Source organism: Oryzias melastigma, linkage group LG16, assembly GCF_002922805.2.
Source record: "Oryzias melastigma strain HK-1 linkage group LG16, ASM292280v2, whole genome shotgun sequence".
In the NCBI taxonomy this organism is placed as follows: Eukaryota; Metazoa; Chordata; class Actinopteri; order Beloniformes; family Adrianichthyidae; genus Oryzias; species Oryzias melastigma.
The window spans coordinates 20,869,505-20,894,197 of record NC_050527.1 but is presented as its reverse complement, the minus strand read 5'-3'; the positions used below and the strand labels follow the sequence as shown (position 1 = coordinate 20,894,197).

General features: G+C 42.7%; 2 protein-coding genes and 1 long non-coding RNA gene across 4 annotated transcripts in view; 1 reads left to right on the top strand and 2 right to left on the bottom strand.

The window, feature by feature from the left end:
• LOC112143504 (low-density lipoprotein receptor class A domain-containing protein 4) overlaps window positions 1-16,812 on the top strand; it is a 43,728-nt gene extending 26,916 nt beyond the window's left edge. The window contains exons 2-4 of the mRNA XM_024267536.2: window positions 4,850-5,004; window positions 5,171-5,221; window positions 11,219-16,812. Coding sequence (XP_024123304.1) covers window positions 4,850-5,004; window positions 5,171-5,221; window positions 11,219-11,809 — 797 coding nt within the window. The 3' untranslated portion in view covers window positions 11,810-16,812. The remainder of the gene's footprint in view (window positions 1-4,849; window positions 5,005-5,170; window positions 5,222-11,218) is intronic.
• A 1,168-nt stretch (window positions 16,813-17,980) lies between these two features.
• Window positions 17,981-21,758, bottom strand: fam210aa (family with sequence similarity 210 member Aa). Of its 2 annotated transcripts, none has more exons than XM_024267309.2 (4): window positions 21,589-21,758; window positions 20,248-20,704; window positions 20,054-20,165; window positions 17,981-18,957 (listed from the first exon to the last, which is right to left on the bottom strand). In XM_024267309.2, the coding sequence occupies exons 2-4, from the start codon at window positions 20,652-20,654 to the stop codon at window positions 18,676-18,678; spliced, it is 801 nt and encodes a 266-aa protein (XP_024123077.1). In that variant the 5' UTR covers window positions 20,655-20,704; window positions 21,589-21,758; the 3' UTR covers window positions 17,981-18,675. The 2 variants fall into 2 exon arrangements, with proteins under 2 accessions (XP_024123077.1, XP_036071964.1); XM_036216071.1 differs by lacking the exon at window positions 21,589-21,758 and adding an exon at window positions 21,441-21,463.
• Window positions 21,759-23,544: 1,786 nt separating this feature from the next.
• On the bottom strand, window positions 23,545-24,659 carry LOC112143381. The gene is made up of 3 exons (XR_002918727.2): window positions 24,242-24,659; window positions 23,942-24,138; window positions 23,545-23,812 (listed from the first exon to the last, which is right to left on the bottom strand). It is a non-coding gene; the product is annotated as an uncharacterized LOC112143381 (long non-coding RNA).
• Between the last annotated feature and the right edge of the window lie 34 nt (window positions 24,660-24,693).

Genomic DNA, 24,693 nt, shown 5'->3' with positions numbered 1-24,693 from the left:
TTAATAAATAAATTAATAAAAGCAAACCTGGTTTCACTGGAACTTCTCGCTTTCCGTAGAGACTTCTGTGATCGCCGTAAGACACGTGTCAAAGGCAAGGCCCGGGGGCCGGATCCGGCATCAGAAATGTTGGGTTAATAGTTCAAACAAGTTAAAACAGTTTTGACATTTTTAAAGAAGACAGCAGAACCTACACTGTGAGTGACGTTGACATAGAACTCTGTATGATCCTGAAACTTTGTGTATTGTCTCGCTCTACCTTCTGTGCACGCTGCAGCCTCACTCTTAAGGACGCTCTGGTGTCTCTGAGGTGCAGCTAATTCTTCGGGGTAAATCCTGGTGTTAGTTGGTCCTCAGTGGGTGAAGTTTGTTGTAGCTGTGGTTGTTTGTTGTGTTTCTGATGGCTTCAGTTCACTGGCAGGTCAGATGAACCATCTGACCTCTTGCTGGCCTGGCTCTGTCGCACACACACAGGTCAAAAGGCTGTTGTGTGTGTGTGTGTGTGTGTGTTTGTGCACACTCCCCGTGCTGTTTACTAGAGTTTAGCATTTGGAACCAGCAGCTGCCAGATGCTGCATCATCTGAGCCGTAGAACATCACGGGCTCCCGGTCTGTTCGGGCTCACATTGAGCTACACACTCACAGGATTCACCTTCTGAACTCCTCCATGAACTAAGATTTCGTGTTTAACTCTTTGTCCAGATGAGTTTATTTTATAGATGTGTTTAGAGATGCACAATATATTAAAATTAGGGCTGGGTTAATAAAATCAATTTGAATCGATTTAAGCTTAATAGATTTCTAATTGATTCATAAAAAATATAAATCCATTTAGTATATAAAGCTAAAGTCCGCTAGCTTGATGCTAACATTTAATGGAATTTCCCATAGGACGGAGAATGCTAACGCTCGGTCGACCTAAACATACATTCTGACTAAATGAACATCTTTATAAACTCACAAACATGATTTTTTCCAATTCTTTTAAGGACATATTATTAAAGTAACCATTTGTGGTCTAAAGCACCGTTTTTTACCTCACACTGTCTTCTGGAATAAAGTGTAATGCTATAGCGCGATCGCTAATTACCTGAAGGGCCGGATTCAGCTTTGACACATGTGCCCTATGGAGTCCGTCGTATTTGAAATGAATTCAGGAAACTCATCAGATTTGCACAATGATATCCCACATTTAGGCCCAATCCGAATTTTTCCTTTCTCCCTTCCTCTTCATTTAACCCTCCAAACGAAGAATTATGAAAAAATAATGTCTCATAATTCGGATGTCACTCTCTTTCGATGACGTCATTAATAATCGCTGGTCCGTTAGCATTAGTGCAGAGATTCCAGCGCCTAAATATGATATATATGGAGTCAGATTGTAGTAAAGTTGAAAGTTATAATGGCACTCTGCTAGCTTTTTGGACTATTTGGGGATTTTTTAAGGTTTTTTAGGATAATTTGAAGTTTAGCTAATATTTCAGCTATATGCGAGCTATTTTGGCTAATTTAAGATTTTTTTCTGTTTTTAAGCTAATTTGGAGTTTAGATAATATTTCAGCTACATGCGAGCTGTTTTGGATAACTTAGGCTTTTTTCCATTTTTTAGGCTAATTTCGGATGTAACTAATATTTTAGCTGGCCTTTAGCTTCAGCGTTTTCAGCTATTAGCTTCAGCAATTTTAGCTATCATTTTCAGCATCTTCTGCAGCCAAATTCAGCTTAAAGCATTCACACTAGCTTTATCCCAAGTTATGCTATATATCTAGTTTTTAGTTAGTTTAAAGCTAATGATTAAGATGTGTGATTTACATCCACTTTGCGAATGACCTGATCAGTAGACTATTAAAATATTTGTTTGTGGCAGCTCTACTTCATAGTGCATCTACGTGAAGAGAAGCGCTTCTCAGCGCGACGTGGTTTAGCCTTGCAATGGAGGACTTGTTTACCTAATGTTTGGAGGGTCGGATTTAAAAATACATTACTAGCACTTAAACTGCGCCTTCAAATGGAGGGGATGGGAGAAGAGACGGATTCAGATTGGGCCTCTGAGTAGTTCTGAAGGCTTTACTTTAACATGCTAGTTCACACAGTCTGTCATAGACATGAAAATACTACAAAGGTCATTTCAGTAAAGTCTGCCTTCTTCTGAGAAAAGAGAAAAAAAGTCTATTTGGTTCTAGTCAGAAATAGGATTCCCAGCAGACTCTGAAAGACTGGTGCTGAGAAATCCTGCAGTTCTGTGAGGAACCCCAAGCCTCCGAACCTTTTTGAACCTCCTCCTTCCTCCTCCTCCAGTTTCCTTCTTCCCTGATACTCTCCAAGCAGAGGTGAACTGCAGCCGCTTGAAGCGTAAAATCCCTCCTTGTGTGTTTCAGAGCAGAGCTCCTACGGCAGCAGACTTCCAACAAACCCGAGTGCAGCAGCTGTGCTGAATGCACGGGACTGTACTGTCAGGAGCGTACCATGATGCACCAGGCACCCTGGCTCCAGATGTTTCCTGGAATGCTGGAAAATGTTCCATTTGTCTTCAGTTCGCTTTGTGCCTGAACTTTCATCTCAAGTTTTCTCAGTTCTCGTTTGTAATATTGCAGTTTGGGATTAAAGTGTGAGATAAGACGTAAACGTACATTAGAAGAGTGTTTAAAGCTTCATGAAGTCATGAAGCTCCCAGACTTCCACTTTGGTCTTTCTGGGTGAGGGGTATTAAACTCACCACGGGTGGTTTGACTACCTTGTGCATTCTTGGATCCAGGTCTGTCTTTGGTTTTATTTTTCTGTATTTCGTAGCTCTCACTGGGACAGTTTAATCTGTCAGTTTCACTGTTGCGCAGGAATTCTTTTTGGTGTGTTTGATACAGTTCCACAAACACATCTCATTGGTTTCCTGAAACCGTCACATGATCTGCGTTTGCTTTGGTTCCTGTTTCCTGCACTCCCCCGCTGATGGTGATGGCTTTAATTGCTTTAAATGTCGTTCCCTCACAGCCATGTTTTTGCTTGACTGTGGTTTGTGCTTGTTGGCTTTGTTCCTGTCAGTCCGACCCCACCCGTCCCCTGTGGCTGTTGTGGTGGAGCGCAGTCAGCTTTGGGTGGGTGTACATTTCAGCTCTGGCTGGACTCTAACTAAGCCACAAAGGCTGGCTGAGCCTGACAGGAGGACACGGCTGGGTCAGCCGGACTGCCTCAAGTTTCTGTCTGTCCCTCTTGGACTGTGCTTTTTCATTAAAGACTCACTCCAATGAAAATGGTGTTTTTAACATGTTCTTTAGTATATTTCTAATGATGGAAGACATATATAACATACTTTTGGAATAAAAATGCATTTCTGAGCATTTCTTTATTCAAAGCTAGTGGGAGAGAGTGTAAACAGATTGATAACGGGATATCAGCTGAGACTTACTTCCCACCCACAATTTAGAGGTGAATTTCTGATGAACTCTTGTCACCCTGCAGAGACTATGTCCTAGAAAATGACATGTTTTGGGATTTTGGCTTAAAACAACATAGTTATAATTAAAAGACCACTGGAAACACTTTTACAATTAAGATAATATAGTTGGAGTGTGACTTTAAATCTTGGGATTACGTTTAATGTGCTCCATCTCTGAAGCTCTTCTATCCCGTTTGGAGATGTTGGTTTTACAGTGTGGCTATTTTGGAGTTTAGCTAGTATTTCAGCAACATGCTAGCTATTTTGACTAATTTAGGGTTTTTTTGTTGTTGTTTTTCAGGCAGTTTTGGAGTTTAACTTATACTTAAGCTGCATCCTAGCTGTTTTGGCTAACTTTGGCTTTTTTCAGTTTTTCGGGTAATTTGGCATTTAACTAATATTTTAGCTGGCTATCAGCTTCAGCGTTTTTAGCTATCAACTTCAGCATCTTCAGTTATCAGCACTAGCATCTTCAGCGGCCAAATTCAGCTTACGCATTCACCCTAGCCCTATCGCAGCTAATGCTATATCTCTATTTTTTCGTTAGTTTAAAGCTAATGATGGTTAAGATGCGTGATTTACATCCAGTTTGGTCATGACCCGATTAGTCGACTAATCAGAAAAAATAACCTGTGATTAGTCTACTATTAAAATAATCATTTGTGACACTACTAGTGGGTTTGAATGTTCGTCCAGCAGTGAATAAGCGTGACTCAGAGGTCATGCTGAGTTCAAGACAGAACAAGAGGAGAACCAACAAAAGAGCCTCAGGCTGGGAGAAAGGAGGCAGACGGACAAACATGAGGAAGCACAGACTGTGGGTGAGAGCTCAGGGCTGATCCTCACCCTGCTGGGTCTGGTCTTGTTCAAGATCAAGTTCAAAGGATGAGTTGGTCATAATTGGATTGGGTGGAGTTGGACCAACATCCAACCTCTTTGCTTGAGTTGTTAAAACATGATGGTGGTGGAGACCTGCAGCTACACTGCAGACTGAACAACAATGAAGTTGTTTCCACATCCCAGCTGGACCTGCTTTCCAAGGAAACTTTGGTGCTTTCATGTGTCCAGCAGATGGAGTCAGAGCTTTACAAACCACCACTTTCTGCCAGCACCTTTTTGGAGCATCAAAAGTTCACTACACAATGAAAGTTTGAGGGAAAAAGATTCCAGGAATACACATATGGTGATCAATCGATTGTCTCCATTGCTGCTTCCAGCCCACCTTCACTTTAGCCTGTGCTGCCCTCTGCTGGTCACCCCCTAAATAAACAGCTTTGTTCTGAAGACTCAGCAGAATTCATCAAGGTTTTATCAGACCCAATCACCATGACTGTAAATATGGTGGATTCTGCAGCACTTCTCCAGGATCGTCCTGTCTTGATGCCTGTCCTCTTTCTCCTTTTTGTGTTTGTGCAGCTGAACTGGAGTTTGTTCAGATTGTCATCATCATTGTCGTGATGACGGTGATGGTGGTGGTAATCATCTGCCTGCTCAACCACTACAAGTTCTCCACCTGGTCCTTCATAGCAAGGCAGAGCCAGGCCCGCAGGCACGAGCACGCCCTGCAGCAGGTGGGTCACATGCACAAGCACACACACACACCTACATATGCACAAAAATGTGCATTTGAAAATGGACAAATGGAGTCTGCTGGTCAATCCAGACACACTGAAGATGATTCTGCAGAAAGACAACAATCACAAAGTGAAAAGTGTGTTTTGTGTTTCTATTGTTTAGAACGGATGTCTGTGGCCTGCAGACAGCAGCTCGCGGCGAGGAGCCTCAGAGGTAAGAGCAGCTCCTGATCCGTTTACAGAAGGTGACCTCCTGAGGAGGCTCCACTCTGGAGGAGCAGGACTCTGGTTCTCCTGGATCCTCTTCTTCTAAAACCTTCTTGTTTCCATGTTTGGTGTAACCTTAAAGTCAAGACACGACCTTTTCCAGAGGATTCCGCCTCTCTGTTTGTATTTCTCTACTCTTTCACATGAGTCTGCGTCTACTTCAGGGTCTGCACAGATTTCAAGTTAGGTAGGGGGGACAGACTCCACCCAAAACTTGAGAGGTGAAGCAGCTTTATTCCTCTAAGTCCTTGACACCTCCACAACCCCACTCATCTTTGACAAGAACTTCTCATTAAATTTGGTTTATCCTCAAGAAGACGGAGAGTGGAAAACCTAAATATTTCTATTCATAATAAATGCAAACACTGATGTGTTTAAGGACTAGATTTCATCAGTCTTTTTGTAACAGTTCCTCTCCCTGTGCAGCCACACTGAACAACAAGCAAGTTTATTTATAAAGCACAATTCATACCCAACGCAGTTCAAAGTGCTGTGCAAAAATATATGCAATTACAAGACCAAGTAAAAATCAATTGATAAAGCATAAGTAAAATCAGTAAGATTAAAATTCAGAAATGTAAAAATCATTAAAAACGTACACAGACAATACTTCACATTTTAAAGCGCTTTGCTAATTAAGAAAGTTTTCATCTTAGATTTGAACATTGTCAGACTTTTGGCCTGTTTCACATCTTCAGGGAGATTGTTCCAAACATTTGATGAAAAATACTGAAAAGCTTCCTCGCCATGTTTAGTTTTGATTCTTAGAACCTGAAGAAGACCTCTGCCTGAGGTTTACAGACTTCCAGATGGGTTATAAACAGGAGGAGCTGTTTTAAACTCGATTCTCTGAGCAACAGGAAGCCAGTGTGAAGACCTCAGAACTGCACTAATGTGGTCATATTTCCTGGTTTTGTCAGGACTGGAGCTGCAGCATTTTGAAGTTGTAGTTGTTTGATCCCTCGTTTTGAGAGCCCAGTGAGGAGGCCATTACAATAGTCCGTCCTACTGGACACAAAGGCATGGATTAGTTTTACCAAGTCAGGTTTGAACACAATATTTCTAATTTTGGTGTTCTTCGATTGATAAAATGTTACTGATGTAAAAGGGTCTAATATAATTCCTCGGTTTGTAACCTGATAATGAATTTGCATCCACATATTCATTTGTTCAATGCAGCTGCACAGTGAATTTAGTGGGCCTCGTTCACCTGCTGACAATGAGACAAAAATCTAACTGTGATCATCTTCATGACTGTGGTAGGACACATCAGTAGGTGACCCAGAGGGAGCAAATATAGAGTGAATAATAAAGGTCCAATAAATGTGCTCTGAGGGACTCCACAGCTTACTGCCATTTCATCAGAAACACAGTTTCCAAAATTAACAACATATGTTCTAGAACTCAAGATAAGACTTAGGGCAGTGCTAGAGATTCCAAACCAATTTTCCAACCTCTCAAGTAGGTTCGCATGTTCTGTAGCAAGTGTCAAAGTCGAGGCCCGAGGGCCGGATCCGGCCCTTTGAGTAATTCTATCCGGATCATTTTATTTTATTGTTATTAATGGTCCGATGTTATCTTGCGCTCATTTCTAACTTGTATAATTTTGACAAAATATATTTTTTATGGAGAGTAAAATATTGAAAGTTATTTAAGGTTTACATTGATTTATTCTGGAGTAATACTCCTGCCTTTTTATTATTCATAATTATGTTAAAAAAGTTGCGGTTTTAAATTTTTTTAAATTCTGCTAGCTTTTTGAACTATTTTGGAATTTACTAAGATGTTTTAGGCTATTTTGGAGTTTAAATAATATTTCAGCTAAATGCTAGCTGTTTTGGTAAATTTAGGTTTTTCCTTTTAAGTTTTTTAGGCTGTTTAGGAGTTAGGCTAATATTTACACGCTAGCTGTTTTGGCTAATTTTGGCTCTTTTTATTTTTTTTTATATTTTGTAGTTTGGCTATTTTTTCAGCTGTTTTGGCTAACCAAAGTTATTTTTTTCTTTAGTTTTTAGACTAAGTTAGCATTTAGCTAATATTTGAGCTGGCTATTACCTCCAGCATTTTCAGCTATTAACTTTAGTGTTTTCAGCTATCAGCTTCAGCGTTTTCATCTTTCAATTTCAGCATCTTCAGCTATTAGCACTAGCATTTTTAACAGCTAAATTCAGCTTACAACATTTCCACTAGCATTATCACTGGTAATTAGGGCTGCCACGATTATTCGACTAATCGATGACTAATCGACTATTAAAATAGTCAACAACTATTTTGGTCGTCGAAGCGTCGTTTTTTTGTTTGTTTTTTCCTTGTTTTGATCTTAAAACTACGGTTCGCGCCTTCTATTGTGGGGGTCTTCCATTCTCTTTGTCACACATGCGCAGTGGTGCTAATCCGGTCAGCAGTGACGTCACAGGAAGTTCTCGGTAGGCTCATAACAACACGCTCGCTCGAAAATGTGGGAAGCAAAAGGAAAATAAAAGAGGAAAAAGTGTCAAATGTAATTTCTGCACGACAGATTTTGTGTTCCATGAGAGCACGATGGCGATAAATGATCACCTGAAGATGAAGCATGTTTTTGTGACTGAGTTTGATCATGCTGAACAGAGAGCTTCGTCTAGCTAAGCTAACATCGGCGCTAACACAGCTAGCTCTGCCGCGGCTGTCATTACTGCGCTGTTTGGAGATGAACCAGAAGATCTGCAGCAGATCCGTGTCTACGGCGCTTCTGTCTGCATAATGAACGTTTCATAATCTGCGCTCTTCTAACCAAACGCTGCGAGGACAGCGCGTATAATGAGTTTACACTGGAAATGAACCGCTCGTCCGAGGCTTCATTCATATTCCACGGCGCGATCACGTCATTCGGTTCGAAGAGCGGATTATGAAACATTCACCGCGCAGACAGAGAGGCTGTGTGTCGGTACAGATCAGCCGCGGAGTTGTGGAACGATTTAAAACTATGAGTCCCAGAAGTGAAGGGGCTCACCCAAAAGTCCAGAGCTAAGTTTACAAGTGTAGCATTACATTATCTGCATTAAGATACAAGTAAATGTAACCTAAAGTCACAAAACGACAACAAACAGCAAAACAACCACAACATCAAAGAAGTAACACAGATTTATGGGTTCTCCCCCAAACTGAAAATATGAAGTATCGGTCTGCGCATGTGCAGTGGATGTAGGTAGTGAAAGAATGAAAGTACTGATGTAGATTCTAACATCCACTGCTTTTCTCCCTTTTTAAAAAATATAATTTTCTCCCTTTTTATTTATTTTCTTTGTTTCTATGGGCATCCTCAGGTTTTATATGTATAGGAATATCTTCAGTTCAAAGATGTTATTGGTGTTTCGCTTTAATAAATGGGCCTCAGTCAGCAAATATTTTGAGTGTGTTTATATCTGCAAATAGCTTTTGAAATACTTTATAAATGTTTTATTAAATATATGTTTTAAAGCTTTAAAAAAGAATTGCAGGGTTTTAAAGAGTTTTCTGTTGTTGATTCGAATTGCATTATTTGATTTAAGTCTTGTTTAAATGCCAGAAACAAATGAAGGACAAAACCTGCATGATTCATTAAAAGATTAATAAACTATTGTCTTTATTTTAGATAGAATATAGCTTACAGACTTCAAGTTTAAGGATAATAATGGTTAAGATGAATGTTTTACATCCAGTCGCCGCACGAACCGATTAGTCGACTAATCGAAAAAAATACTCGGAGAATAGTCGACTATTGAAATAATCGTTTGTGGCAGCCCTACTGGTAATGCTATATATCTTGTTCATAATTATGTTAAAATGTTGTGTTTTAAAGTTATAAGCTCCTCACCGGTTCAATCCCAGCTATGTAGGACCTCATTCTCACCTGCCCCCTTTGGAGTTCTCTGTGGGCTTTAGCATCTCTTTATGTGGTTGCAGTGAAAACAGTTTGAGATGTGTGGTTCCTGTTAGACTGTTTACTCCAGTAAATGAAGCATCTACATTATGCTGCGGTGACTGTAACTGACCTGTCAGACTTCATTCTAAGGCTGCAGCTTTATCTGTCAAAGCACACCTGATCCAGGTGATCAGTAAGGGTCAGGACAGGTTTGTCTGACAAGGAAGCAGGACAGTCAAGTTGTCAGCAGTGGTACCATGATGCTCCACACAAAGATCTGCATCCAGAACTAGTTATGTGAAGATCCTGTGATGCTGCAGGGAAACCTCTCACAAAGGAGCGAGCTGGTCAGGAGGTTGAAGCCGTTCAGACCGGTGCTGAAGCAGCAGAACAAGTCCAGGAAGTGAAGGCAGAGCAGGAGCACGGGGGGGCGGTGTGGGTGTCTAGTAGCTGCACAGATGCTGTGTGCAGCAGGGTGGCTTTTGGTGCATCATTAATCAGCAGCAGCTCCCCTGACACCGTCTAGACAGCCGTCTAAGAGCTGCCCCGATCTGCTCCCTCCCTCCATCAGATCACCCCCCCGTCTGCCTGTCCCCGACTCTTCCATCCATCTTCTGATCATCTCTGTCTCCCCCCACAACTGCGTGGTTGTGTTTGCTTTGTCTGTGGGTTTAGCTATTAGAGCCGTGCTCACTAATTGAAATGTGTTCCCTCAGATGATGTTACGCTGCTGTTTGCTTTTAGCAGAAAACATTTAGAGAAAACACTGTTCAGAACACTGCAGCTCTTAGATCACTGTCTGTGATGAGAGATGTCTGACCCAGGTCATGTTTGAGGGAAGACAAAGCAGTCCTTAAAAGCGGCTGTCAGCTTCATCTGTGGAGGGGTCATGATGTGAGCCGGCTTTACAGGTGAAACGTCGCTAATTCTACTGGAGCGGTTCAGCCTGTCCGAACAGAAGAGTTAAATGTGAGGACATTTCAGTCAAATGCTGAATCCGAATTCTTCCTCTACAGCTTCTCCCTACCCGTAAATCTAGCCCTCCAAACGGAGAGGCCTGTGGTCACTCGCAAGATAGCACCAGAATCAACACTGTACATCAAGAAAAGCCAGAACAACAAAAATAAGTCAAGTTTTGGACGTTGTTGGCTCTCAATGATGTCATCAATAATCGCCGGTCAGCTACGTTAGCACGTAGCTGCTAGTGCTCAGAAAATACATTAAAACATTGAGTTTTATAACTTTAAAAAGTCAAGCTAAAACATAACGTAATTGCTTACTTTTAAATGTAAACTTCTGAGCTTCAGAGAACACCCATGAGAAGAAATTTCTCCTCCACGGCAGAGTGCGACACCAATCACCCTACCGGCACAAGAATACTCAAGGCTCTGCCTTAAAAACACCACTACAGCTCCAATTGTCCCTACAATTGGAGGGGTAGGGAGGAGCCGTAGGGGAAGAACTTGGATTTGGCAAGAATCGAAAAAAAAATCAGAATTGAATCTATTCAGGCTCTTGAAATTGATGCATCTCTAGTGAAAATGTTCACGTCTGTAAAAAATGTATAAAGTGTGCAGTGAGGAGTTTCCAGGCTTAAAACATCGATAATCCTACACAGTTGATTTCACCTATTGTGAGTTACTTTTTGAACGTAGCCCTTTGATAAACAAGGTAATGCTGCATTTTAATGTGAGGATTTCTCGGTATAATCGCTATGGCTCGATCTGAATGAGGTCAGGGGGAGGGCCGGTGATCTGAGGTTGTTGGAAATAGAATCACAAGAAAAAAATACAAAAGTCAGCTGAAGAGAACACCGGAGAAACAATGCTCACAAGTATCGAAAGATTGAAGCAAATTATGGAAGAGAAAATGTGAGGGATGACGTAAGACGATGAAAGGGACAAATAATACTATTATCATAAAATGATGCACTGAAGAGGTTTCTTGTTTTAATATAATTCTTCCTCTGCTTTGGGTTTAATTAAAAGAGAGCAGTTCTTCTCTTTTTGTCCTGTTCCAACACATCCGTCCTCCTCACTCGTCTCTCTTTGGCTCCTCCTCCAGGTGTTCTACGCTCCCCAGGCCCGGGATCGCTTCACTGCTCCGTCTTTCATGCAGCGAGACCACTTCAGCCGCTTCCAGCCCACCTATCCCTACATGCAGCACCAAATCGACCTGCCCCCCACTATATCCCTATCAGACGGCGAGGAACCCCCACCGTACCAAGGGCCCTGCACCTTACAGCTGCGTGATCCTGAGCAACAGATGGAGCTCAATCGGGAATCGGTCAGGGCACCCCCCAACAGAACCATCTATGACAGTGACTTGATTGACATGGGGGGAGGCAGTGGCCCCGGAGGAGTGGGTGGAGGTGTGGGCATGGGGGGTGGAGGTCCGAGACCCCCCAGCAGTAAATCTGGCGTCAGTGCAGCCAATTCCAGCACCCACGGGCGCATGGAAGGGCCCCCTCCGGCATACAGCGAGGTGATGGGCCATTACCCCGGATCAGCTTTCTTTCTACACCAGCACAGCAATAACCAGAGAATAGGAAGGCTGGGGGGGCTGGGGGTCAGGGCCATCCTCCAGGAGAGCCAATCAGAAAGCACAACAGTACCTGCCAAGGCTAAGGACGGCCAACCAGAAGACCCCGTCTGAGGGAAAGAGGGCTGGAGTGGTCGGCGAGTGTCAGACTCCGGGTCTCTAAACATCAGCTGGAGCTGCAGGTGGAGACAATCCCAGAGTTCCTTTCACCTGAAATGGGGGAGAATGCTTGCACCCCATGGACACTTTTGATTTCATTTGGATAAAGAAACCTACTCCAGCACAGACCAGCTCTATTTCCTCTCTGATTTTGTTTTTGTCTAAGGGATCGACGTTTGGTTTCCATCAAACGAGGAACCGGTTTTGTTTTCTGTTTGGAATCAGAATCTGTTCACAAAGTAGAACTGAGAAGGTCTGCAGAAGACACGGCAAAACAAGAGAACCTAATCCCAGTGCCAAGGTCCACTAGAACAGCAACGGGACGAAGCAGAACCCAAAAACCTTTCCTAAAAGTTGCACTATTTTTGGTTGTAGAAGAGGAGAGGGAATGGGCTTTTTCTAAGAGGTTGCTTGTTGTCCTTCCTTCTGTTGTTTTGATTTTTTATGTTTGTTTTTTCTTTTTTTTTTTTTTTGCGGGGTGGGTCTGCATCCCCTCTACACTGCTGAAGGAGATCTGGGGCAACTCAAACAAAAAGTCAAAAGAGAAAAAGCTAAAGAACTAATGAAGCTTAAACATTTCCTTTTTAAAAAGTGCAAGTAATACTTTTCTAAAGCCAACAACAGCGTTTTGCTTACGCCAGTAAAACTTAGTAAAACTAAATCTGCTTTGTGACCAACCGCAGGCGTGAAAAAGCGTGCTTCACCCATATCTGCTTACACAGGTTATAAAGCGTTCTTCTAGAATTACAATCTGCTTCGTTAAACTGACCTTTGTGTTTGTGTATCCAGCAGAACATCGCTGCCCATGCTCACTTTCCTTTTCTGTTTTCATGCATCCATCATCCTCCGTCCACCGCTCAGTGCATTCTTCCAACATCCCCCGTGAACCCCACCACCTCAGCTGCTCTCCTTAATGTAGATAAAGCCACAAGAACGATGACGCGCAGTGGCGGCAAAAGCTGACTGTGGTTAAGGTCAAAGGGCTAAGGAAGGGGTCCTTCTTACAGAAGAGGATTATACCTTTTTGCTCATCGTTGCCTTGCCGTCTGGTTTTGCCCCTTCTATGCCCCCATCCCAGCATGCTCTCTGCTCTTGTCTGGGTCACTACAGCCAAATTCCAGTAATCGGTCCAGCCCCTCCATCGTACGTTTGAAAATGTGGTCATGGAAATCCAGTATGCTTTGACACAATGAGTTAGTTCAGGGTTAGACCTGCCAACGGTGGACTCCATCCAGTAAAATGGATTGATTTGAGCCTTAGCCTTCATGTTTTGGTTTCTTCTGTCATCACGCAAAAATGACCCAGCAGATGGCGTTAAATTTCCAGCAAAAGTCTCCCACGAGCGTATATCAAACTCCACGCACGCAATGAACATGCTTCCATGCTTGCAGGACAGTCTCCATGCACGCTCCTCTACTCTTGTGCGTTCCTGAAACCTCTTCACCGCACTCGTGAAACCTCTTCATGCCCTCGCGAAACCTCTTCTCCCACTTGTGGGAGCTCCCATTTTAAAAAAACTTAAAAATGAAGCAAACACATAATGAACATTTAAACTAATTTTCTAAGAAAAGTGTTCGATGGCAGGGTGGAGAAAACACACCAAGAGAAACTATTAGAAAATGAATTTTTCTCACTTTTTTAAACATGGGGACATCAAAAATAATTTATTTTTCTTCAGTAGTTTATAAACTGACAAATATAAAGCAGTCCCTTATCCCCCTCTTTTGATTTTTTGTTTTAATTAGAAAAACGAATGATACGTGGATATTTCTGGGGTTTTTTTCCTTCAATGTTGAGTTTCACGCGGGCGCGCAGGAGAAGTTCCACAAGCGCACAGTCCTCCACATGGTTTTAGGAGCAAAAGAATACTTTTATAGGCGAGCAGGAGAGGTCACAGGAGCGTAAGAATACTCCCACGAGCGCAGAGAAGAGGTGTAGAGGAGACTGTCCTGCGCCCGTGGAACATTCATTGCGTGCGTGGAGTTTGATGTACACTTGTGGGAGACTTTTGGCGGAAATTTAACGCCACACCAACAGTATTGAGCTCCACAACTCATAACTGTTGTATAAAAAGTTGGGAAAACATGGCTTTGTTTCTTTGGAACTTCCAACCTCAAACCAAAAAAGAGCCAAAATAAGCATCTCCTGAACTTCACCTAATTGAAGTGAACTTGAAAGAGTGTGTGTTCTTTACAGAGAGACAAGAGGGAATTCCTGACATGGGATGTGGAGTCTTCACCAACATTTAAAGGCCTTGCAGGAGGTTTTTTTTTGTATATGTGCTGAATGACTGAATGGTTGTCTGGCTGTTTTTGGATTAACCATTCAAGGGCATTACTCTTCTGACTTTCTCAACCTCAACAGAAAATGAAGCTTTGATTAGAATTTAAAAAAAGGGGGCCACACTTCTGTGTTTCTGGGAGTTCCCAAGAAGAAGTCATTTTCACCCCAGTTATTTCTTTGACCGGACAGACCTGCCCATACATTCACGCCCACCAGTTGATAATATGTCAATCTTTTTATGGTACAGGTCATGACTCCTTTTCTTGTTAAGGATTCGTAATTATGACCAAAGGTTTAGGCTTTGTTTGTACCTGTTTTTGACTCTGACAGATGATGGAAAACACCGGAAAGAGGATCAGAAATTGTTGCTAAACTCTCCCTATAGTCTGCAGAGCAGCTGAAGCAAACAGCAGGACTCCTTTTATGCTGCTGGTTTCAGCGTCCTCGTGTCCATCCCAGATCGGACGCACTGAGCTGTCATAGTGATGGTTCTGTAATGCTTTCATGTGATTTGCAGACAGGAAAAACAGAGCTGAAATAACTTTATTGCTTCCAGTGTGGGTTTAGAGCAGCAGAGATGACTGCAGATGGAAGGAGGAGAGTATCCTTCTGGGGGAGTGGGAAGTGTGGGTCCGTTTGAGCGCTGATGTGTTGTACAGATGTGAGCCTCTTGTTCAGATGTGGTGGGTGTGTTGTTCTCTGTGTGACTACTGCGCTGCTGCTAAGGCTGTTTTTGCTGCTACTACTGTTGCTGCTTTCATACCTTTCTCCACTGTCCGTTCTGCCCCTTTCGCTCCACCAGGAAAACCCGAACCTTTGCAGTCAAAGCCACCTGCCATGTCCTGGATCCGAGTCTGGATCCTGTGACTGAAGGGGGCAGCTTCCACCGCATCAGGCTCTCGTTTTCTGTTGATTCATGATTTCTACCATGTTCCCAATTTGTGAGTACATAAGGTGCCTAATGTTCATGTCTGAGCAGATCCCAGCTCAGTCATAGGGCGGCTGGAGTCCACACAGGCGCTTCATCTGGGGGCGGGGGTGGTTCCGACTGTCTGGCAGGTGGAGCAGAGTTCTACATCGGTTCCGTCTGGGTCCGCGCATGGCGTTGTCCATCGCTCCGTCAGACAGTATTAACCTCCCCTCCCGCAGATCCAGGCGAGGCTGTTCCGAGCAGAGACGTGGCCTTTGTGTGGCGTAGACATAAGAACCCACTTGCACTCAAAAAAAAAACTCCCACCTTCTTTGTGCCTCACTTCCAACGGTGCTTTTTCAGTCTTTCTTTGTTTGTTTGTAAGGTGCTGTAAATAACTTGAATCTCTTATGCACATATCCTACCCAATGGGTAGAAACCACGAAAAGATGTTGTGAATACTGTAAAATAAATGTATAGACATTATAATAATTTGAAATGCCTATGACTAAAACATGCTCTTTTAACATCAAAGTATGCTTAGATTATGGTTGCAACACAAATGACTTCTCACACTATTTTCCTATAAATAACAAGCCTGATGATGAAATAACCCCGTATAGAGAGAGAGGACCACTGGAGCATCAGATTTGTCCGTCTCCCGGGACTCTGGAGCAGAGGAAGAGTTTCCTCTCCACTAACAAATGTAAAGCTGTTTTGCACAGATTTTTTAAGGAAACAGATCTCCTGCACATCTGTTGACTTTCAGACGTCCAGCAGACGATCCTGTGTCCTCACTGAGCACAAAAGTGAGTCTGTCTTTGAGGCGTCAGCTGCAAAGAAGAGCAGTCAGCATTTTGTTCCGCATTTCTGCCAAAGTGTAAGAGCCGGCGCGGACCCTCCGCCGGGGTCAGGTGGCGTTTCAGCTGCTGCTGCTGGGGAAAACACAAAGAGGGAAGCAAATTTCTTTTGGCAAACTTGCACCAGCAGCGTTAGATGAGCAGGGGTCGAATTACTGTTAAAGCTATCATCCCAACTTTTACTACTTCACTAATTATTTTCTACATTTTGATATTACATCAGTTTATCCAAACAGTCATGTTTAATCCGCTTTACTGACGTTATGTATTCAAGCTACAGTACGATATGCACAGAGCATGGTCATTATCTAGAGACAATGTACATAGTCAAGTTTTCTTTTCCAGAAGCAGAGTAGTTGAGGTTTGAGGAGTTGGGCGGAGGCGGTTCCTCTTGTCACAGGTGAGCCTCGAACTAATCTCCACCTGCTTTGTCCCGTTCCCCTTTCCTGGAGTTCAGACTCTCAGCGAGAAGACGCGGGGACAACCGTCTGCTTTCATCATGGGTTTAGCATCATCCGTTTGCTTTACTTACAAAATGTCTCATTTACCCCTCTGCAGAAATATATAAATAAATGTGTATATATATGTATATATCATATATATATGATATATACATATATAAATCATATATGTAGTATATATCTATATATATGATATATAGATACATAAATCATATATTCATATATATATAAATCTCTGACAGAGGCTAAATTGTGTATTTTTTTTTTTATTTAAGCAGTTGTGATGTAATAGGTTTTAGGCCTAAGGTCTGTTATTGCAATACTTTTACAGAAAAGAAGAAAATCCAATAAAAATGTTGCTCCAAGTGCTGTTGTAGTCAGAATTGAAGCTTGTACTTCTGCTGTAGTCCGACTGCAGCGTAACAAATAAACCTTTAAAAGTGACCAAACTGCTGGTTGTCCTCTGTGTGTCTTGTGTGGCTTCTTGATTGTTTTATGGACACTGAACTAGGTTGAATCCATTAGCATTATTATGTATGACTATTCTGTATTTTTGAACATTTTATCTTTAACCCTCTAACATCGGAGCTCCAGTGTTTAAGTTCTCTGATTTACTGTAACTTTTTAATTGCCAGCTTGATCAATGTAATTCCAGCAGATCGGGAAGGAGAAAAGTTTGCACCAAAAGTTTGGGACTTTTAGTTCAGTTTTCAAATAAAGCTCGAAGCTTTCAATAACTAACATAACCAACGCAGCCGTGGTGTAGGGGTAGGGCGGTCGACTCCTGATCGGAAGCGAGCGGGTTCGATTCCTACCTTACCCTACCATGTGTCGAAGTGTCCTTGGGCAAGACACTGAACCCCAAATTGCCTCTGGTGGGAGGCTGGCGCCAGTGTTCGGCAGCGGAGCCACCAGCAGTGTGTGGATGGGTGAATGGGTCTGTGACTGTGAAGCGCTTTGGGCCCTCGAAGGAGGGTAGAAAGCGCTATACAAGTATACGCCATTTAATCCTTGATATAATTTGCATTTATTCTAGAGTATGGGGAAGAGCGTTGAAATATTTCATTGTAATAATGATTATCCTCTGAAATCATCTCCATATGAATGAACAAAACACCTAAATTAACTCATTCCTCTGAACTTTATTTTATTTTTCTAGTCCTTCAGTTGCCAGAAAGAGCTTCAGACAACATTAGAATTCTGGAAACAGGTTTGCTGAGAGCCACTGCAGGGGTTTCAGTATTTTAGGGTTGGTTTTATAAGTGAGGGAAGATCAACAGGCAGATTTCTGCAGCACCTACACCCACTACCATGTGATCAACACACTCAGGAAACATTTACTTAACAGAAAATGCACAAGACAAAAATTTTGATCATAAAACTGATTAAAGTCGGGGTGACAAACTCAAATTGGTTCAGGGGCCACATTCAACCCCTTCTGATCTCAACTGGGCCGGACCACTAATATAATTATTACATTATAACTATTTATTGATCACTGGTTTTGTTTCTTTAGCTCCCCCTATTGGCAGAATTGTGCATTGTGGTCATTTCTGTAAAGACCGATAACTCGCCACAGGATTGGGCTACAAACTTTTTTTTTTTGCGTCCATATATTTTTTTTCTCTTCATGGCCCACGGGCCGTGTGTTTGACACCCCTACATTAAAGTTATTTGAATTCTACATAGCATAAATCATTGCTGCCTCACCTGACCAGCTAAAGCTGATCAGACCTTTAAATGTAAACCATTCACAAGCATTTCTGCAGGAATCAAATGTTTTTATTTGCATTTATGGTGGAGAGTTTTGGTCTTTGGGCAGCCATTCCAAAAGATCCAATTTAATACACGGTTTTGAGTCAAACAAGAGTGTTGCCAACACAAACACGCAACATTAACGCTGACAATCATCAAAAAAATACATTATTAATTCTCTATAATTACACTATAAAAGACCTTCGGGAAGGTTATGATTATTAGAAAGACTAGGATGAGCTTCAAGTTTCGTTTCCTGTTAGCAGAGAGGATCCGCAGCTCCTGCTTCATCAAGTGACTTACAGTTCAGTGTAACTCCAGCTCAGGGTGAAAGCAGGCAGCTAGCCAAGCTGCTGTCTCCACAGTGCATTGTGGGTAGGTTCTGACTAGTGGGACTGAATTTGACACTTAAATAAACAACAGGCAATATGTGAAGTGTGCCGGACAAGAACAGCTCTCTGCTCTCTCCACAGAGGGACAAAATAGGGTCAATCTGCTTGATCCACCGTCAGAGATCCAGACAGCGTGCTCCAACGAGCGCTGCCTGACCCTCTATTCACCCTTCTTTCGGAAAAACGCCTTCCTCTCTGACACTCTGTCTTTGGTTTCCTGGAGCTTCTCAGACAGCTTGTCTTTAGTCTCTTCCATTTTCTCAGAGAAGCGTTCTTTCGTTTCCTCCATCTTTTCTGACAGTTTCTCTCGCGTTTCTTCCATTTTGTCCTGCAGGTATTCTGAATAAGGGGGCGGTGTGGATAAGTAGCCGTGTTTGCGAAGATACTGAACAGACAGGGACGTCCCTCCCAGAGTCACTGCGTATCTGGCTGGAGTTGCAATCTGCAGAAAGAGGAAAAACAGTTAGCTTAGCCATTCGGAGATGAGCTTTTTTACACTCCCTCAAGCCTCAGAGTAAGGAATGTAACCATTCAGTCAAGCCACAAATCAATTCACGGTTTTAAAGTCACAATTTCAATTTTTTTCAGATTCTTTTTCTCAACATAATGAATAAAGGTATTTTAAGGCCAAGTATGTTTTCTTTTTGCCTCTCACATCAAACTATTTTCAAACTAACAGAAATTATTCAATACAAATAAACAATTAATGTTTTTTCAATGGTTTTGCAATGTTGCTATCACAACATTGCAAAACCGTGGAGGGACTGACTCATGTGAAATGTTTAAATCCAAAGGAGCTGCGGGAATTTCCCGGGGGTGAGTGTAGATGAAGAACATGCATGTGCACACTCTCAGGCGAGCACGTACACTGACAGGCGCACGCACCCTCACAGCCAGCCTGCATGAAGAAATAACATCAGCTCTGCATTTCTAAATTTAGGTACAGGCTAAGACAAATACATTTTTAAAATTTTCTGCAACAACGAACATGTTGACGAGTTTTAAATTTTTTTTTTTTTTTTTACCGATTCACAAAGAATCTTTTCATCTTTACTCAGAGCTCCACCAATCCAAGCCAGATAACAGCATCATGTGCAAGGAAGAGCCTCTCTGGATGTTCTGCTCCACCTCCTTCCCTATCAGTATCCCAACATTTGAAGACATTCTTACTGTTCGTCAGGGAGGGGTTTTGGACTTTGACGCACTATTTTTTTCTACAAGAATCAATAATTTACCCATCAGATGAATGACCTCGCTTTTTGCACAGAGGTGGTTCTGCTGCACTTCCAAGGAAATTTTTTAACCCTTTAACACTGGAGCTCCAGTGGTTATGTTCTTTGATTTACTGTAACTTTTCAACGGTTAACACGATAATTCCAGTAGATTGTGAAGGAGAAAAGCGGCGCAAGCAATTTGACAGCACCACAGTATCGTCTCCTTCCCACAAACTAACTCAAGGCTGAGCAGCGTTTCACTCCCAGTGTAAACTTCTCTTCTCCCGGCTAGCATCAGACAGTAACCTCAGCAGCAGGGTTTACCTTGTACATGGCGTAGGCAGTCAGCGCGTAGCCGCTGGAGGAATCCCTCAAAAGACTAACGAGCGACTCGGGCAGACCAATCATCTCCAGGAAGGGCACTACATTCACACCTCTGAGGGCAGAAAACAAGACTCAGCCTTTCCCCTCAGAAGCTGGTGTCCCTCAGGGACAGCCTGAGCTGAAGGCCCACTCACTTCATAGCAGCATAGTAGAAGGTTCCGAACCAGAAGGAGGAGGTCAGCAGGTGCACCGGGATCATCACCTTCCCGTACTGTTTGAAGGTCTTCTTGAACCTCTGGAAGAGCCCGATGGACTTGTCCTGCAGAGGGTCCAGGTCTATGGGAGGGGGCTCGGCTTCCCTTCTACCCTGGACGTCCTGCGGGGCAGGTGTGGGGGCAGACTGGGGTGTTGGTTTGGGTTCCTGCGCTGCTCTGCTGGAGGCAGACGTGCAGAGCCATCGCTGCCTCACAGGCAACAGCTGGAGAGTGCAGCAGCTCAGCACTCCTGGAGGCTCGGGGACGGCGGCACCGCCCACAAGGGCCCGCATCACTGCCGCACGCCGCAGGATCCCGGGGGTCAGGATGCGTATCATCGTCATCATCCTCTTCGCTCGCTCCTGTTCGTCCTGCTTTAATAAGGCGGAACCTCAGACTGTGGAGTTCAACACAATGAAACACATCAATAAAGTCCTCCTTCAAACTCAGGACACAGTATTGAATTGAAGTTCCTATTACTAACGTTTCCCTAATGACGCCAACAGCCAAAAAACCATTGCAAAAAAATATAAATATAAAATGTGAATGGATTTGGTTAGTCCAAATGTTTTGTGGTTTGCACTCAGCTCTACAGCTCCTGCAGATGATGGCCTTGCACGGAGCTCTTCATACGTCATCTTCACAAATCCCTCTCCATCCTGCTCTTCGGCAGAAAGAGGTCATGACCTCACTTCCTATGCTGCACGTGCTGGTCTGCTCTAAGATCGCTGTGTTTTCCTGATCCAGCTTCAAGCAGACATGCTGTCTGAGCTCTCTGCAGCATCCAGTGGAGGAAGTGGTGCCAAAGTTCTCCATGCCTACAGAACCACATCTCAGTTTATCACCTGGATAGACGACATCCACTGTTTTCTCCTTTAGAAACAATAACAGCTTAAAACAAAGATGCTGTGAGGTGACAGATCACCCAGATGAGTCAAAAGAAGAAGAACCGCTTTGGTTGTTGACAATTCACCGGATGTTCATTTTATGAACTTTAACTCCACCTAAAATGACCATGAAGAAGTGATTAACGTCAGTCTGGACTGCAGAAGGCTGGACGACACCGAGAAGACGGGCGGGACCCTGCGTGAGGCTTAGTCTGATTCTGGCGGGCAGACTGAGGCCAAACTGACCTGCTGCCAACTTCAGCTTTTGACACCTGACGTGAGCTGGTTAGCCGTTAGCTTAGCTGACCCGCTAAGCCCCCCAAGTAGCTAACGAGGCAGTAACCCGTCCTGTTCGGGTCATCAGCGCCGGTGACGCGGACAGCAGCCCACTTACTGTGCAAGGAAGCAGCCGAGGCCGAGACGGAGACGCGCTTCTCAGGCTTTAAGGCCATGCGAAGTCTTCAAGGACCGCATTTAGCGCTGATACAGGACGGAGTGCGCGGAGGGCAGCATGGAACTCCGAGCGCGCGAGGAAATATGGGTAATGTAGTTCAACTGCAAAGCTACCTTGAGATTCAGAGTGTTAGGAAACTCCCTTACCCATCTTACACCGCGCCGCTGCGACTCAAGCGTAACACGTCACGTGATTAGTGACGAAACTGTTTACATTTTGGTATAGACGGTTAAAACATACGACATGTCTATGGATTTTTGTCAAAATAACAAAAAAAAAAAAACAGACTTCTGGGAATCTAAAATAATTTTGAACTAATTGTGTGTTAAAGAGTCAATTTAGTGTCATAAAATATAAAACATTAGACTGATTAAAAAATTGTTTCATCCAGATATGCTGGGACTGTCATAATAAATCTCCAGTTCCAGATTTTCAAAGTATAATGTTCATTGTTTTCTCTACCTTATTATATTAACTTTTACGGTTATCTATAGATAGACTTTAACAATAATGTCAGATCTTAAATTTTAGAATAACATCCATAAAATGTAACCATAAATTACTCTCAAATATGAGGTTTAGTGAGTCATAAATCAAGTTTTTCTATTGTCAAGAGTTTGGAGCAAAATTATTTTGACTTGTTTTAATAACATTTTTTTTATTTCTTGATCACTTGAAATGTGACAAAAAATTATCAACTGCAATCATTGTGAGAAAAACCTGTAAAGGTGTAAATTAAAACAACTTCAAACCTGGTAAAATATTGTGATAAACAAGGTTTTAAATCTTTACAAGAATCAAATAGTTTACTATGAACAAAGCAAATTTAGAAATATTAAGGCTAAAGAACTTCTTTAACCTCATGCATTTTGCCGCCAACTTTTTTTTCCCAATTTCAATTATTCTGGTGTATCCTCTCATGCTCCCCATATCCCAGGATGCACTGCAGTCGACCCCGAAGATTTTTCCACAGTGGTGGACTTAGATGCGGGACCCAGAGTCATAGAAAATGTGACTTTTAGTGTTAGTAAAAACTGTAAACTGATAAGTTTATGGTTTTGATGATTAACATAAAACATTTTAACATTATTTTGATCTGAAATGTAAGAATCCTGCTTCAGTAATTCCCGGTCAGGTGGATTGAATTAGTTCAGTTTCTGATTGATTGAACATACCTGATCCAGCCAGGTGAGCAGAAGAAGCTTAAACAAGGTTAGCAGTAAAACAAGCAGAACAGAGTTGATGACCGCTGCCGTAGAGTTTAGTGTCTTTTGTGTTTTAACGAGGAACATTTTGGAGAGGGATTAACCCTGTTATCTCTCCCTCTTCGTTTTATGTGTTTTTCCAGGATAATCCTGAAGAAAATGGCTCTGCTGGAAAAGATTTCCCCCTTATAGGCCAAAAAAACAGTGGGACAGCCTAAAAAAATTACAAAGTATGTTGATGAGTGGTGAAGAATATGATACATGTTAAATATGCATGTTATAAAAAGGTTTGTATCTTCTTTTTTCTGCTGTCTATTATGATCCCTTGTGTTCAGGATTGTGAGTATCCAGCATCAGGAGAAGGTTAGTGGAAGTCCACTGCTGCTACTGTTGATTTGACCTCATGGATGAGGCATCAGGACAGAGACCTTCCACCAGTCCTCCTGATTTCTTCTATCTGGGAGTAAACTACAGCAGTGGGTGAAAGAGAGAAGAGTGAAGAAAGAGAGGAAGGAAGGAGTGACCCACCAGGTGGAAGAAGAAAAAGAAATAGTGATGAGCTTCTAGACCTGATCAGAGAGGACATGAGGCAGAAGAGCAGAGGGCACGAGAGAGGAGGGAGACTTTTGACTAACTTTATAGTCTCCTGGAAAAAATTGCCAATAAATAAACACATTTGATTTCTGAGAATAAATGAAGTTTAAATTTGATGTATTAAAATGTTTGCTTTTTTAATATAAATGAAGGTATAAATCCAACACAGTAATCGTCATTCATTGTAACACTATTTACAAAGATGGTCGACATGGTTGAGATGCTTCAACTGAGACGCGGGGATGGAACTTTCTGGTTGATGACTGGAACATCTTGCAGGATGGTCTGCAGAGTTTCAGGATGCATCTTCACTGTAGACTGCATCGTCCATCTTCAGGGTTTAAAGGGTTGGCTGTGGACGGATTCTGCATGACCAAAAATGACCCATAAATATAAGATAATGCATGCACTGTCCTAAAACATTTTTAAAAAAACTCAATTATTTAAATGATTGAATTATTGAATAATTAAAAATCACTTGATTCATTAATTACCTGTTCAAAGTAATCAAGGTCAGGTGGTATCTCCCCCAGGGCAGAAACCTCAGCAGGTAGTTGGTCCTGCCAGAGAGCACCACTGGTGACCTTCAAACCAGCTTCCTCCTCATCATCACCTCCACATCATCCTCTGGGGCCTCGGTGTCGTCAGCACAGGAGCAGATATTGTGGAGGATGGCACAAGCTGAGACAACCTGCAATATATAAATTAAATATATAAATTAATAGAAATATATTCCAAAGAATATAAAATGCTGCTATGTGTTCACTTCCATGAGGTACAAAGGTGTGATGCACCTCCAGCACTTGCATGAAGATGCCTCTGAATCTTGTCTTCATCATTCCAAAGCACGCTCTATAATGGAGGGCGCTTTTGGAATGATGCCAGGGTCACCAGGAGGTTTGATCCTGATGTGGCATCCATCGATGGCACCTGCAGCTTTGAGGAAAAACTCTGTGCTGTGCCAGCCCTGCAAACCCACGGGACTCCACCTCCAGGTCCTCAGGGGTTTTTGGAAGGTGAAGGTCCTTATGGCGAATGGCCACCACCTCCTCAGTGACTGTGGATGATGCAGTGGACAGTGGAACGAGAGATCCAAACACTCTTGAGATCATCCTGTAGGATACTCCGCTCGCCCACCAGAAGAGAAACACCAGGATCTCAGTTACATCACCCCACAGATGTCACCAATGGAGGTTGAGGAGGACTGCAGGAGAGTTCCTGTTCACTCTGATTCTGGTCCTGGATC